At 65.2% G+C, this 14,945-nt stretch overlaps 1 protein-coding gene across 6 annotated transcripts in view; it reads left to right on the top strand.

The window, feature by feature from the left end:
* The window catches only part of Kdm4b (lysine demethylase 4B), a 114,039-nt gene that overhangs the window by 38,398 nt on the left and 60,696 nt on the right, over positions 1 to 14,945 (top strand). For all 6 annotated transcript variants that reach the window (XR_006851602.2, XM_046444013.2, XM_046444011.2 and 3 more), the window contains exons 4-6: positions 908 to 1,083; positions 1,672 to 1,786; positions 6,548 to 6,741. Coding sequence is in view for 5 of the 6 variants with exons in the window: in XM_046444013.2 (XP_046299969.1) it covers positions 908 to 1,083; positions 1,672 to 1,786; positions 6,548 to 6,741 (485 nt within the window). In the remaining variant the exon portion in view is untranslated. The remainder of the gene's footprint in view (positions 1 to 907; positions 1,084 to 1,671; positions 1,787 to 6,547; positions 6,742 to 14,945) is intronic.

Below are 14,945 nucleotides of genomic sequence, written 5' to 3'. Positions count from 1 at the left end.
CAGAGCTGAGGGACCTGGAAGCTGGCTTGGGGCCTGCTCATGTCCGCCTGGGAGAGGGCACCGTGGGCTGCGGGCGGCGGCAGCGCCAGCTAAGGCGCTCATTGCCCCAGCTCAGGCCCGCAGCTCCTCAGGCCGGCCCCCGTGGCCTTGTGGGCCTCGCCTCACAGATGGGGAGGCAGGAGGCCGGGTGAGTCTCTGTCCCTGCGCCATTCAGGACCTCCTTCTCTGGCTGTCATCTCCCAGTGTCTGGCCTCCTGCTGGCCTGGGCCGCTCCTGAGGCTGTCATGCTGGCCGTGAGTCCAGGCATTCTGGTCCACATCTTGCGCTGTCCCCTGGTGGGTACCCTTGTCGGGTTGCGGGGCCTCCCTCTGCCTGTCCCCGGGTGTGAGGAGCAGTGCTGCACCTCCCCCCTGGGTGTCGCAGGGGACAGCAGACGCAGCCCTGTATCCGGCTGGGAGCTGCTGTCCTGCCTGTCTCCTCCTCTAGGAATCACCACTGGTCCCAGTGGGTTGGGGACTTTGTCTCCCAGTGTCTCCTGCCCCCAGAACTAAGCTGGCCTCCTCGCAGGTGGTGGTGGGGAGACCAAGCAGCCCCTTGGTGGCGCTGCAGGTCCTGTGCTTAGCCTGGCTCTGGAGTGGCAAGTGTAAGGTCTCAAAATGCAGCCTCCATATGTGGGGGCACCAGGACACCCGCAGCCCCAGCCCACCCGCTGCTCAGCTGTCACCATGCAAGCCCCTGGTGGGTGGGCCTGGTGGTCTGGGGCACTCCTGGCTTCCCTTGTGCCGAGCTCAGCAGGAGCGACAGGGCCCTGGTTCTGCAGGGGCCCCCATCAGTCCGCACCAAGGTCTGGGGTGGAGGAAGCACAGTGGCAGACTGGGCGCCAGTGACCACTCCCTTGGCCTTGCAGATCATCCCCCCGAAGGAGTGGAAGCCCAGACAGACCTATGATGACATCGACGACGTGGTGATCCCCGCCCCCATCCAGCAGGTGGTGACCGGGCAGTCGGGCCTCTTCACGCAGTACAACATCCAGAAGAAGGCCATGACCGTGGGGGAGTACCGCCGCCTGGCCAACAGCGACAAGTGCGTGCAGGCGCCGGCCCGGGCTAGGTCCAGGCACACGCTCAGCCGCACAGCCCACCACACCCCACAGCAAGGCTGCCGGGGCGCCCGCCACAGTCGGGGCACACCTGATCCCCTGTCCTCAAGTGTCCATTGATGGCCCTTCCGAGAAGGTCCCCGACACCTCCCATGTGCCACTCCCCTGTCCCACGTGGGCATGAGCCGCATTCCCCAGGCATCCTGGGCTCTCTCACCTGCCCCTGCTGGTAGGCCACCAGCTCTCTGCCCCGCCTCCTGTCCCCACGCCTCTGTTTCCTGGGTCCTGGGTCTCGTAGGTGTCCTGTGAGGGCAGAGCCTTGTCCCCACTGCCCCAGCATTAGAGACAGGAGCCACCTGGGCTCTGACCTCCAGCTCCAGCCACACTGGGGTGTGTCCTGACTTAGGTCCCAGCCCAGGGCCTGAGGGGACGGGAGGCATGAGCATCCGGACCCACCCTGAATGGTCACATTGTGTGCCCGCCAAGCATCTGGGCTCCCCGGGTCCCCCAGTGGCTGGGGCTGGGCGGTGTGGCCAGCACCCCTCTCAGCCCCTGTGGGTGCTGTTTCCCAGGTACTGCACCCCGCGGCACCAGGACTTCGACGACCTGGAGCGCAAGTACTGGAAGAACCTCACCTTCGTCTCTCCCATCTACGGGGCGGACATCAGTGGCTCTTTGTACGATGACGTGAGTGCCAGGCCTGGAGACCCCTCTGGTCAGGGTGAGGGCCTCTGGGGCAGGAGCAGAGCTGGGTTGCTGGAAGGGGGCCGGGGAGCCCGGCTGCTGGTTGCCAGTTGTTCCCAGCAGGCCCTGGGGCCCCATGGAGCCAGCCCCTCTCGTCCCGCAGCACAGTGAGGGCCCACGGCCGCGGGCCTTTTCCAGGGCCTGCCCTGCACTCTGGGGACTCCACACTGGTTGCCCCATCTGCCCACCCACCTGGTGCCCTGGGTTCTCAGCCGTGAGGCCGCTTGCGGATTCACTGTAAGTTGGTCCTTGCTTCTGGCCAGGAGGCCTGCACGGGAGCCTTGGCTGAAGCCTGACCCTGCACCTGAGTTCTGCTCCTGGGTGGGGCTGGGGTGGGAGAAAAGCCTTGCAGAGAAAGTTCACGACTCCGCTGGACGCCCTGGGCACGAGCATGTGCAGATTTCTCTCAGAGGGCCTTGAGCAGTTGGGCCTCCCCGACCTTAGCCAGTGCCGTGGCTGAGTAGCCCACACTCCTGCCTGAGTAGCCCACAGCCCGCAGCCCTTGGGCTACGGGGCTGCCACCTGCAGCCCAGGTGTATCTGCTCCTGAGCACTGTGCCACAGGAGGAGGGGACAGGCTGGAGGTGAGCTTACCTAGAGACCAAGAGAGACCTGTGGGAGATGCCCTCCTCCGGGCACAGGGAGGGCCAGGAGAGCCGCGCAGCCTGACCCACCACTGCCTTCCGGGGCCTCGGTTTCCCCACTGATCACGCAGCACACGTGCCTGGGCCTTGAGCTCCTGTGCGCTCCTAGCCCGGAGCAGGCAGCAAGCTCGCAGAGGCCACGCAGCAGGCTCCTGGCTCTCCGCCCGCGGGACCGCACGGCTCCCTGTGAGGCCCAGCTGTGGCACGAGCTGCAACCTTGGCACACACGTGAGGGGGGACCACAGAGCCGGTGACAGTGTACTGCATGGGAAGTCCAGAGACTGGGCTCCTTGTGCCACCACCCCCTCCTCCAGGCTCAGCCCGTCCCTCGCCCCCTGCCCTACTCCTGGTGCCAAGCAGGGTCAGGGTGGCCTGTGCCAGCAGCGCCCTCCCAGCCAGTGACTGTGTTCCTGCAGCTTCCTGAGGACCGTGGTTCCTGCCACTCGGTGGTGGTGGGGGGGGTAACGGGGCACCTTTGTGCTGCCCTGCTTCTTCCCTGCGGGCCCAGTGACAGTGTCCACCTGCCCAAGCCCCCATCTCCCGCCTCAGATAGCCACAGCCCTGAGCAGCCCTCCCGGTCAGGGCGGGGCCCCCTCTCCCCCGGCTCCTCCGGCAGCTGCTCAGGCAGGACAGTGGTGTCTTTCTGGGTCAGGGTGGCTGCCTTTGCCTCCCGATTCCTTCCAGGCAACTGTGACAGGAGGCTCTAGCTCCCTGGCTTTGGGCAAGAGAGGAGCTGTTTCCAGGCCTATCCAGGCTGGTCCAGTGTTGGCAGCCCAGCAGTGCCCATTCTCTAAGTACCAGCCCTTCCCTTGGTGACTAGTTTTCACAGTGCCCAGATGCCCTGCCCACCTCAGGTTGGGGGTCAGTGCCTGGTGACCCTCTCAGCTGTCGCTCCAGCCCAGCTCTAGTGGCCGAAGGTCAGCGCCAGCCAGCAGCCCCCATAGCTGCGCGACCCATCACACACCTAGTGGCCCTGAGGGGGGCGCATCCCTCAGCCCCCTGCAGGTGGCGCTCTGGGGAGTGGGGCAGCAGGGGCAGAGCTGACCCTCCACGTACCCTGTCCTGCAAGACACTGGCGGGCCTGCGGCACGCTGAGTGTGTCCTGGTCTCCCGGCTGTCGTACAGCATTGCTGCAGGCTGGGGTAGGCTCAGTGGTGGGCCCTGCCCAGCAGGCCCGAGGCCAGGGCTTCCCCAGCCCTGGAGGACTGCAGGGAACACGCGCTGGCCTTGTCGGGTGCACACACCACCCGTTCAGCGCGGGGTCCAGTGGGTCGTGGAACATTCATGGGATCGGGAAACCCTCACTGCTGCCAAGCTCAGGATGATTCCATCACCCCAGAAGGAAGCCTGTCCTCACGCACAGAATCCCAGCCCCTGGCACCCAGAAGTCCATGTCCTGCCTGCACTCTCCTGACCTGGATGCTCCTGTCACTGGGTCGTGCCCTGTGGCCCTGTGTGTCTGCTTCTCCTGTGCATGAGGTCCTCAGGTTTCTCCACGCTGTAGCTGTGGCATGCGTGATGCTCCAGGTGTGCATGGGACATGCTCTCTGTGGCCATCTGTCCACCCAGGGGGTCGTTGGTTGCTCCTGCTTCTCGGCTGTCGCCAGCTGCTGCTGTGAACATCTGGGTGCGTGTCTGCCTGGGAGTGCTTTATTGCTCAGGGGCCGATGGATGAGGGTGGCCCTGCTGGGCCACGTGGTGACTCCCTGTTAACTTGCTAAGGAGCCGCCAGGCTGGGTCTGTTCTGTGGCAGCTGCAGCCTGTCGCATCCCACCGCAGGCCGGGGCTCTGGCTTGGAGAAGTGCCCAGCGCCTGCTGCTGCGTCTGCTCGCGTCTGGCCTCCCTGGGTGTGGAGCGGCCCGTGGTCCAGGAGGCTCAGGGTGCCGAGCGCCTTTCTGTGGGTTACTGGCCATTCCTGTGTCTTCTTTGGAGGAAGGCTTATTTTTTTCTCTTATTGCTTATGCTTTGGTGTCTTAGTTCTAAGAAACCATTGCCAATTCCAGAGCCATGACCGCGTGCTCCTGTTTCTTCCAAGAGGGTCATGGTTTGGTGCTGTGTCTGTGATGTGTCTTGAGTTCTTTTCCTTTTGTGCATGTGGGGGGTACCGGGGTTTGACCCCAGGGGTGCTCTACCTCTGAGCCACAGCCCAGCCCTTTTTATTTTTAACTTTGAGGTGGGACCTTGCTAAATTGCCAGGCTGGCCCTGGACTTGCCATCCTCCTACCTGAGCCTCCTGAGTTGGTGCGACGATGACAGGCGTGCTTGAGTTCATTTTGTACAGTGTGACGCAGGGGTCCAGATGCTGTTTCCTGCATGTGGCGGCCCCATTGTCCCTGCACAATTTGCTGAAAAGACCCTTCTTTCCCCTTGAATGGTATTGGTGCCAGGTGGGATCCCACATTCATATTTATTTTTATTTAAAAAATAAACTTAGAAAACTTAGAACAGTTTTAGTTTCACAGAAAAAGTCAGAAAGTACCAAGAGCTCCCACAGAGCCTGGCTCCGCACCTGCCCGGCCTCGCCCAGGCTGCACACCCACCAGAGCGGGGCGTTCACGACCATGGACAACACTGTGTTGGTGCACCCTGTCACCAAAGTGCCACAGCCCCTTGAGGGCTGGCTGTGGATGTTCCGTGCCTCGTGTGTTTGGGCAGATGTGGGTGACATCTCTGCCGTGGCAGTGCCACACAGTGAGTGCACTGCCCCGGAGGCCTGTGCCCATGTGTGCGCCCACTGCTGGCCCTGTGGAGGCTGGCTCGTCCCGTGCCTCCTCCTGCCTTTCGCAGAACTTGTGGTCGGCGACAGTGGCTGCTTTCTAGGCTGTCTTCTCCTGGGGGGACGATGGCAGGGCTCCTCATCTTCTCCCTTCCTCCTGGTGCCCAGCACTGGGCCACTGTCGGGCTGGCTGCAGTCTTGACTATCCCTGGTGGAAGGACACCGCTATCGTTCCAGGGGTGGGCGGTCGGGCAGAGGCCTGGCGTCTCTCTGCGGGTGGCATGTGAACATGAGCAGCTCCTGCGGGGGACGCTCCGAGCGGCTGGCTCAGGCGGCATCACGGCTTAGCTGCCGTGGAAGCTGCCCTCCTGTCCCTGTGCTGGCCATGCCTTCAGCGTCCCAGTGGAGATGGCTTCCTGCTGCTGCAAGTCCCCAGCCCCGGGCCGTGGGTGCCTGCATTCTCGCCACTCGGAGGGAGTGTGGGCGCCTCCTGCTGGTTGGGATCTGCGTTTCTGGAGCCATCTAAGGGGTGTCTTGGTTGCTGCTGGCCATCTGTGGGCCTCCTTCGCGATGTGTGGGTTGGGTCTTTGGTTGAGGTTGTTTGTGTCCTTCCTGTGGAGGTGTAGGGTCCTTCCTGTGCTTGGGCGGGCAGCCCTGGGTCAGGTGTCTTTGCAAACACCTCTTTCAGCCTGTGGCTGGTCTCCTCGTTTTCTTACGGATGCTTCATTATTGTTTTTAAATAAAAAATGAAAAGTGGAGCCTCGTCCCACGAGCACCTCCACCTCCAGCCAGCCTGCCGCCCTGTCCCCGTGGAGGGCTCACACCCACGCATCCATGTGCAGGCTATGGCGCCCCGAGCCCGGGGTCGGGAGCTGCAGGACCAGGTGGGACGTCAGCCCATCTGTCTCCTCTGTAGCAAGGGACTGGGAGGACCATTGCTGGGCGTGGGCCCTGGCCCTGGCCCTGGCCCGGCCCACTTGGAGGTCTCCTCCTCCCCTGTCGCTGATCCAGAGGCACGTTGATCGTCCGCCACCAGCTGCCGTCTTGCAACCCAGTCGGCTCCCAGCGCCACATGCAGTCCGCTCTGTGGTGCAGTCCAGGCCGTGTGTGCCAGGCGCTGAGCTGGCAGGTAGCCTCAGTGGAGGGGCAGGTAGGGTGCCACCAGTCAGTGGGCCTTCAGCCCTGTCTGGGCATGGACTAGTGGCAGAGAGAGTCGGCTCACATCCTGGACCTGGACATGATGAGGTGTGGCCTTCCTGCTCTTCCCGGAGTACTGGGGTAGCCAGGGCCACACAGACACCTTGGGTCGTGGCCATGCTGACTGGCCACTCTGCTGCCCCTGCAGGACGTGGCGCAGTGGAACATCGGGAGCCTCAGGACCATCCTGGACATGGTGGAGCGCGAGTGCGGCACCATCATCGAGGGCGTGAACACGCCCTACCTGTACTTCGGCATGTGGAAGACCACCTTCGCCTGGCACACGGAGGACATGGACCTGTACAGCATCAACTACCTGCACTTTGGGGAGCCCAAGTCCTGGTGAGTGGCGGCTTCTGCAGCCTGGCCTCCCAAGGCGTCTGGCGGGGTCAGCTGGGCCTGGGCTGCTTTCAGGGCTTAGGGGCTGGGCTGGTGAGGCGGTGAAGGTGGGTACTAGGGGCCCCAAGTCGCCAGGGACAGCCTGGTTTGCCCCTCAGTGTCAGGAGGGGAGAGGGGGGTCTCCAGGTCCTGAGCCTGTGGTGTGCAGGCCAGGGTGGGACTGACCGGTTATGGTGTCCCCGTGCCACACAGCAGCCTCCGCCTGGGGTCCTTGTCGTGTAGAGGCGGTCCGTGTGGGCGTTGTCCTATGGACATCGGCCTTGACCCTGAATGGCTCTGGCCTGGCTCTTGGCCTCCAGCCCCAGGGTGGTCAGCAGTGGCCTGCGGTGTGCGGGGACTGGGCAGGTGAGCTTGCAGCTGGAAGGCCACACCATAGAGACGGGGTGCCTGCATCTCAAGTGATGGCCCTGAGAGCTGTCCCAAACTGCCACCCCGTGTCCTCTCCAGCATCTGGCGAGTGATGCTGCTGCAGCGCTCCCTTCCGCCAGCCTCTCTGGTGGCACCGCCATGGGCCGCTGTTCCCCGTCGCGGCCCAGCAGTGCCTCTGACTGGGGAATCGAGCCTTCCTGCCTCCCACCCTGCTGGTTCTCAGAGGGTGGGAAGAGGCCACACGAGCTGGCCCAGCTGAGGGGCCTGGGGAGTCATGGTGCCGAGTGTCCGGGTGTCTTGGTGTGGTGTGCGTCTGCCAGGGACTCCAGGGACGGGGCACAGGCGGAGTGGAGGCCTCTCTCCCTGCTCTCCACGCCTGTGGGCCCCTCCAGGCACTGGGCTCCACCCCGCGGGTCCTCAAGCTGCGACGGGCCTGGGACCTGGACCCCTGGGGTGTGCCCTCTCCCCGCTCCAGGGCCCATGTGGGCTGCACACACCAGACGAGCCTCGGAGCCATTAGGTGCTCCATTCCAGGGCGCCCCCTCGGCTCCCGAGCTCAGGGAAGCGTCTCGGCCTCCCACTCGCGGCTGCCCAGGCCAGGGTGCTGAGGGAGCCGGTCGGGGTCCTCTATCTGCCGGGCCACAGCCGTGGAGGTCCCTCCATGCCTAGCCACGTCGCGAATGATGCTCTAATGCTGCTCCTTGGTGACACCGTGTGCTCAAGCAGAGTGACCCTGTGTCCCTAACTGTTCCAGGTCACCCCAAGTCCCATCCCCACGACCCCTGAGGGTGGAGGAATGCACGGTTCTCCAGGCTCCAAACCACTCAGGCACCCAGATGTTCTAGAAAGAGGAGCCTGAGACCCTCCGTGAGGACCAAGTGTCTTCTTTCCACCCCTCCCTCATCTGGTTTCTCTAGACTCAAAATACGAAAGCATCGGGCTGAGGATGTGGCTCAAGCGGTAGCGCGCTCGCCTGGCATGCGTGCGGCCCGGGTTCGATCCTCAGCACCACATACAAACAAAGGTGTTGTGTCCGCCGAGAACTGGAAAATAAGTATTAAAAAGTCTCAAAAAAAAAAAAAAAGTTAAAAAAAAAATACGAAAGCATCCGGGGCTCGGATCGCCCTCTGCCTTCCCTCAGGTCTGGGCCGGGCTCCTGCCTGGGGGTGGCCTGTGGCAAGCAGAGGCGCTGGCAGAGGCGTCCAGTGCTGTGTGGACCCTGGGCTGCAGGGCGAGGAGTCAGGCTGCTGCCCCCGGGGAGGGGTGCCCAGCTCAGTGGGGGACCAAGCCAGGAGGGGCGTCTGTGCGTCCTCCCCCACCCCCACGAGCCTGGGGCTGTCCTGGTGCCTGTCTGCTGAGCCTCTCTGGCCCATGCCTCCTGGCTGAGCTGCTTTTGCTGGATTAACCTGAATTTCCAGGGTCCTGAGTCTGCGTCTGGTTGGAGGCTGAGGAGGCTGAGACGGGAGGCCGCTCGCTCCCCTGGCTTCTGGGCAGATGGCTGCTGCCACCACTGTGACAGATCACACTTCTTGCAGTTAGAGCAGCACAGGTTTAAAGCCCCGAAATCAGTCTGTTGGGCCAGACCCAGAGGCGCCAGGCTGGCCCCCCAGCCCAGGAAGAGTCCGGGGCCCCTCCCCCTGCTCCAGAGCCAGTGGTGCAGCGTCCTCAGGCCCCTGACTCGGGCCCTCCTGCCTCTCTCCTAACGACCCCCTGGTGACCCTGCGTGACCCCAGCTCAGGGCCCTTCACTGACCCTACCTCAGAGCCCCTCTGTCCTGGGCAGTGCGGTCCGTGGGTCCCTGGGAGGAGGAGGGGCGGCGTGCTGCCCACGGTGCTCTGGACTCGCGTGGTGCTCTGTGTGCTTGTGGAGCACCCTGCGTCCCAGGGGGTCCTGTCGTCAGCCCTGTGCCTCCGCCTGGTGGCCTTCTCAAGAGAGAAGCCTGGCCCAGGCCTGCTGAGTCCCCACAGGCACCCTGGTAACAGATGGTGCTCACAGGATGGGGCAGACTGGGGCTCGGGGACATGGGGACAGCTTCACGTCCACCTCTGGTCCCGGGAACTTCTAGGTCAGGCGTTTACATTTCTAGAATCATTTGAAGGGGTGTCGACAGGTGGGTGACAGCTGTCCCCCCAGCAGCCCAGGGCTTGCGTTTGGGGAAATGAAGTACCACATTCCAGGGTGTCCCGAGCCCTGCTCAGGTGGCGTTTCTTGGATGGTGGCCCTATGCAGTCCTGGGTGGAAAAGGGCCCAGCCAGCGGTCCCCACAGCCCCTCCCACAGCCCTCCTCCCTTGAGGACAAGCTTGGACCTGCCCCGGGCAGTGGCAGCAGGGTAGCTGCGGCTCTGACCCGAGTCCCCCCACGTGGGTGAGGTGCCTGGCCACCACGGCTCAGTCTGCCAGCTGCCAGCAGACTGGGTGTCCCTGACAGGCAGGTGGCGTGTGGCTGTGCAGACGGTGGCCTGCTGGCTGCCTGCTGGCTCCTCACACCTCCAGCGAAGGCCATGGTGTGTGTGGGTGTGCTGGGGTCCTAGCCTGCGGGTGTGGACACGCTCTGACCCTGGCACTGGCTGCTGTGGGATCTGAGGCTGAGGAAGGTCCAGGAGGCCCGGCCCTACCCCTGAGGACCACTAGGTGGCGCTCCTGCCCTTCTGCTCTGGGCTGTGCCACCATGGCGCTCCCCTTGGCTTCCACCTGCGCATCCTGCTGGGAGTGGCGCTGGGGGAGGGCAGAGACCGCCGGAGGGGCGGGGGGGGCACACTCACCCCCAGATGCCCTGTGGTCTCAGGGTCTGGCGGGGAGAGCACCCACCTTCTCCCCAGAGCATGTCGCAGGTGCAGGGAGTGTGGGAGCCCTGGGGCCTGAGCTCCTTCAGGTGGGCTGCAGGAGTCCCCAGGAGAGGACCTGTGCCTTCAGACCCCTTGCCACCATGGGGATGGTGGGGCCTGTGAGGGTGGCCCTGAGGCGCTCCTTCCTGGCCAGTCATGGAGGGCTGGGGACCCTGCTGGTGGGCGCCGGTGGCTGAGGTTGGGGCGCTCGAGGCCAGAGCGACGTCAGCAGCAGGGACTCCGATGTCAGGGTGCAGGCTGTGTCCAGTGTGCAGAGTCCTCACTGCCCAGCGAGAGGGCGGTGCTCCTGAGAAGCCATGGCAGGTGGGCAAGGGGGCCGGAGCCTGCGGCCTCTCTGTGGCCTGCTCTTCTGTGCACGTGTCCCCGGGCCCCAGGTGGTCGGGCCCTCTGCCTGCCCGCTGCCCTCACCTGCCCTGGTTTGCTTGGGTGGCACCTGGTGCTCAGCATGCTGGGAGCACTGCCCACTGCCCACCTTCCCGTGGCCCTTGTCGGGAGGCCTCGGGCAGCAGCCAGTGGGCCAGCCTCAATCCCCCCAGTCCTATCCTGGAGGGGGAGTGCCCACAGGGGCCCCCATGTGGCCTCGGGGCTTCCTGCGGGGGAGGGGTGCCCCCCACTGTGTGATGCTGCCCTGAGCTCCCCATGCAAGGAAGGCACAGGCCAGGCTGGCGGCACCGACTCCCCCCAGCAGGCCCTGACCGCTCCTGAGCCTCTAGGATCCCTGTGTGCCTCGTCCTGTGGCCACCTTCCCTCTTGGGAGGTACCGCCTGGGCCGCTGTCCCTGGGCTGCGGCTTCAGGAGGCTGCGCAGGCCCCAGCAGTGTGACGCTTGCTGTCACTCACCTCGCTAGCCCTGAGCCAGAGGGGCTCCTGGCAGGTGCCGCAGGCAGTGCTGCAGGTGAGGCTGCGGGCGGCCGAGCCTGGTGTGTCTGTCTCCTAATGACGCTGCTCTTCTTAGGTCTGTGGTAGCTTAATTGTGACTACTCGGGGTATTTTGGTGGCATCTTGGGGAGTGTTGACGTGCGCGGGTTGGCAAGTTTCATCAAGCCTCTCTGGGTCTGCTGCCACTTTGGGAGTGGGATCTGTGTGTCGAAGTGACGTGAGTAGCCTGGTGTCAATAAAAGCATAGAGAGGGGGCTGGGAAGGCCAGCGTCATGAGCCGCTGCTCGCAGCCAGGCTGAGTATGTCGCAAGCAGTGGAGTACCTCCAAGTCCCTCCTGAGGCGGGGATGGAGAACACTCGTGGCACCTCGGCCTGCTGCCTGGCCCTGAGGGCAGGTGGGAATGGGCATGGGCACCGGGGACGCTGGGCAGTTTCCCTTGAGCCCCGCGGCTCTTCTGTGAGGGGTGCTGGCCCGGGCAGCCTGGGCTCATGACTGCAGGGTGTGGTAAGCTGGCGACAATGCCCTCCAGCAGGGGCCACTGTGGGTGCACTTGTCGAATGCCCAGGGCCACGGGCAGTGTGCCGCTAGGGCAGGTGAGGCACACTGTGGCGCGCCCTCGCATGAGGCCTCCGGGCGGCCAGCTCTCAGTACTGTGGCAGGACACCTTGGGGCCCCTCATGGCGGGCAGAGCTTCACTGGCTCACAGTTTGGAGGTTTCAGTCCACACAGTGGGATCTGCACATCCTGTAGGGACAGGTGAAGGCCACCCCCTCCCTGTGGCCTGGACGCAGAGGACGGTAGCCCCAGGGTCCCACAGCCTCTGGAGGGACACAGCCCCGCCAGGCCCCACTCCAGTTGCCTTCACCAGCTCTCAGGCTGGAACTAGGCCTCTCCCACCTGGGCCTTTGGGGACACTCCAGATCCAAACTACAGCAGCCCGTGTCCTCGCTGCATGTCCCTGGAGCGGGGGAGGGAGCCCCATTGGGGACCGGGGTGCAGCAGGCCCTGGTCAGCCCTGTGAGCCTTCTGTGCACCCAGGGAAGGTGCTGCCGGCTGCTGCCCTGCGCAGGGTGCCCCAGCACCTTCCTCAGTGTCGGAGGCCAGGGTCCCTCTTGGGCTGTGGGATCGAGTAGGTTCCGGCTGCCCCTGTGTGCTCACGTGCCGGGCCAGGGCTGGCAAAAGCCTTGGGTGCCCATCTCCCCCGACCCAGCAGGCAGGTTTGGGTGACAGCCTGAGGGCTGGCTGGGTGCTGGGTGGCATGGGGGCTGTGGGCCCCAGGAGGCGCAGAGCCTGGGCCTCCCTAGCGGCCAGCAGCCGCCCAGGTGCCGCTGTCCCTGCTCCCACTCTCCAGGCTGAGGCCCGCCGGCTCCTGCTCCAGCGGGCGCCTTCCCTGCTGGGAGGGTCTCCCATTCCCTCGGCCTCTGTCAGGTGGGGCCTCCTGTTTCCTGCTAGACCCCGACAAGCGGAGGGTGGTGCTCCCACTGTCAGCAGGCGTGACCTGCCCGTGACCCCGGGGCGCTGGGCATTCCGAGACCCTCACCCGCATGCTCGCCTCCACCATGGCTCCGGTCCCTCTCCTGGCCCTTCTGCTTCCGTCTGTCTCCCAGGCCCCGCGTGGGGTGCAGGCTGCGGTGACTGGGAGGCCGGGAGCCCCGTCACCTGTGGACAGGAGCAGGCGCTCCGAGGCAGTCTTCTGCTCCCGGCCGGGGCGGCTAGAACTGAAGAGCTCCCTTGACCTCTGCGAGACGGCGGCGGCCCTGGTGCAGAGAATTTCCCCTTTGGATGGGCAGCCCTGAGTGTCCTTGGCATTTCATGGGGGTCTCACGGGTGCGGGATTGGCCAGCTCTTCCTGCTGCCAGGGAAGCCAGTCCTGCAGCTCAGTGCCCCTGAGGTGGGCGCAGGTGCTCGTGGGGTGAGTTGCCCATGTGGGCCTCCGAGGCTGTGTTCCCCGTGAGGGGAGCGAGGGTGCCTGCTGCGTGGCCCAGGCGGCCTAGCCCAGGCTGCGTGTTGGTGTCCCCCGACTGCTGGTCTGATGCCCTGGGAGGCTGAGCCAGGCCCTTCTTAGGGCAGGGAGCCTGCCCGCTGCTCCCTGGCCCCTGCCACCCCGCCTGACATGCTCCCCGCGCCCAGAGTCACCTGTAGGCCCTGGGGGGTCAGGCAGTCTCTGGGATAGACGCCTCCCTCCCACGTCCTCTGCCGGCTCCTAGAGCCTGGCCTCAGGCAGCACTGATGGGCCTCGGGGGACCAGAGGTGCAGGGTGGAGGCAGGTAGCCCCCTGCCACGAGGTGTGGAGGCCCGGGGCCTGACTGGGTCTGTGCTGGCCTCAGGGGCTCCCGAGTGTGAAGCTCAGCGCCCGAGTCTCCACCAGCAGCAGGGACCTGGGGCCACATTCTCTGACCCTAAGTGCTACCCCCTCCCGCAAATTGAGTGATCCTTCCTGGGCACCCTTGACCCCGCCCCAGCTGGCTGCAGAGGTCCCCAGATGAGGTCTGGAGCAGGGACCTGAACCTCTGCAGAGGTGGCAGGCCAGCCCCCTGCGGGCCGCAGTGAGGACGGGCCGCAGCCCTGCAGCTTCGCGGACCGGTTGAGTACCTCGCTTCCCTGTGCTGTCCCTGGCACCAGGTGAGAGCACCAGACAGACATGTGCCCCTGCCCCTGCTCCTGCCCACATGCTTGTCCTGACCTGGCCTGCCTCAGTGGCCATGGTGGCAGAAGTCCCCAGGGAGTGCAGAATCCCCAGGATGCTCGAGGCCAGTCGCCATGGACCGTGGGCCGCGGGAAGGCACCCGGTTCTTTCCTCAGCCATAGACACCAAGCAAGGTGCCAGGGGTCCAAGACAGCGTTGGTGAAGAAAGTCCGACAGAGTGCCACAAGGGGGAGGTGCAGGGACCCTGCTCCTGAGGAAGCGGAGACTGAGGTGGCAGGGTCTGAGAGCAGGGTGTCTGGACCTGGGCCGTTGGCTGCCCGGTCCTAACCCCGCGCTTTCTCCCCAAGCACCTGGGTCTGTGTGCAGGGGCCCAGGGCTGCCATGGCCACTGTCCCTGGGCTGCTGTCTTGCCGGTTAGGGCTGTCTGGGACATTCTTGACAACCCTTCCCAGAGAGGACAGTTGTCCCACCGGCCACACCTGCCCAGGGGCCCTGGCCCGCAGGCAGGCGGCTCTCCTGGGGGCATGCTGAGGGCTGCAGGAGCCCGGCGCCCGCTACTGGTTCTGGGCGCAGCGTCGTCGCTGTGCTGCCAGCATACATGGCACTGGTGCCCCTGTGCTGGGCATGGCTGGGGCAGGAAGGGCCCTGCCTGGGCTCTTGTGCTGGGGATGGTGCACAGCGGTGGGCGGCCCACTCCTCGCCCACCGTCCTGACCGTCACCTGCTGGCACCTCGTGAGGTGTGAGTGTGCACGGTGGCTTGGCGTCTCCGAGGCGTCCTGGACTCCACGGGCCCGGCCCCCTGCCGCGCTGGGTTGCCCTGAGTGTGCTGCCTGGGAGTCAGCACATGGGCTCCGCGCACCCCACAGGCTGCAGAACCGGGGGCTGGGATCCCATGAGCTGGCAGAGGCCGCCTCCCCCACCCTGATCCTCCAGCTGGGCCTCGCCGCGCTCCAGATCTTGGCACAGCTGAGCCTTGGCCGGGGGCTCACGGCCGCAGCCAGGAGGGCTGGGCATGCCGGGCGTATGGAGGGACAGCTGTGTTATCCCTGGCCCAGGCCCTCTCCCAGCCCTCCTTACCGAGCCCTTGGCTCCATTCTTGTCACAAGCACTCTGTCACGCCTGATGCCCCTGGCCCAGGCCTTCTGCTGGTCGAGAGTGGGCAGTCGTTCTGAAGACAAAAGCAGCTTGGGTCATCAGAGTGGTGACTCCTGTCACCGGAGAGACATGGGCCGCACGTGGTACCAGATACCACTGCCGTGAGGACAGGCTGCCACCAGCCGCTGCCGTGTCGGGGCGCGTGTTGGAGTGGCTGGGGCACAGTGTGGTGGCGTCAGCCTGCAGAGCTGCTCGCCAGCCCACCTGCCCCACGGCTGTGCTGGGACTGTCCCCAGGACCAGCGGCACCC

Source organism: Marmota monax, unplaced genomic scaffold (genome assembly GCF_021218885.2).
Source record: "Marmota monax isolate L192 unplaced genomic scaffold, Marmota_monax_Labrador192_F-V1.1 WCK01_AAM20220418_F8-fsc00102, whole genome shotgun sequence".
NCBI lineage: Eukaryota > Metazoa > Chordata > Mammalia > Rodentia > Sciuridae > Marmota > Marmota monax.
This window is presented reverse-complemented; position numbering and strand designations above follow the sequence as displayed.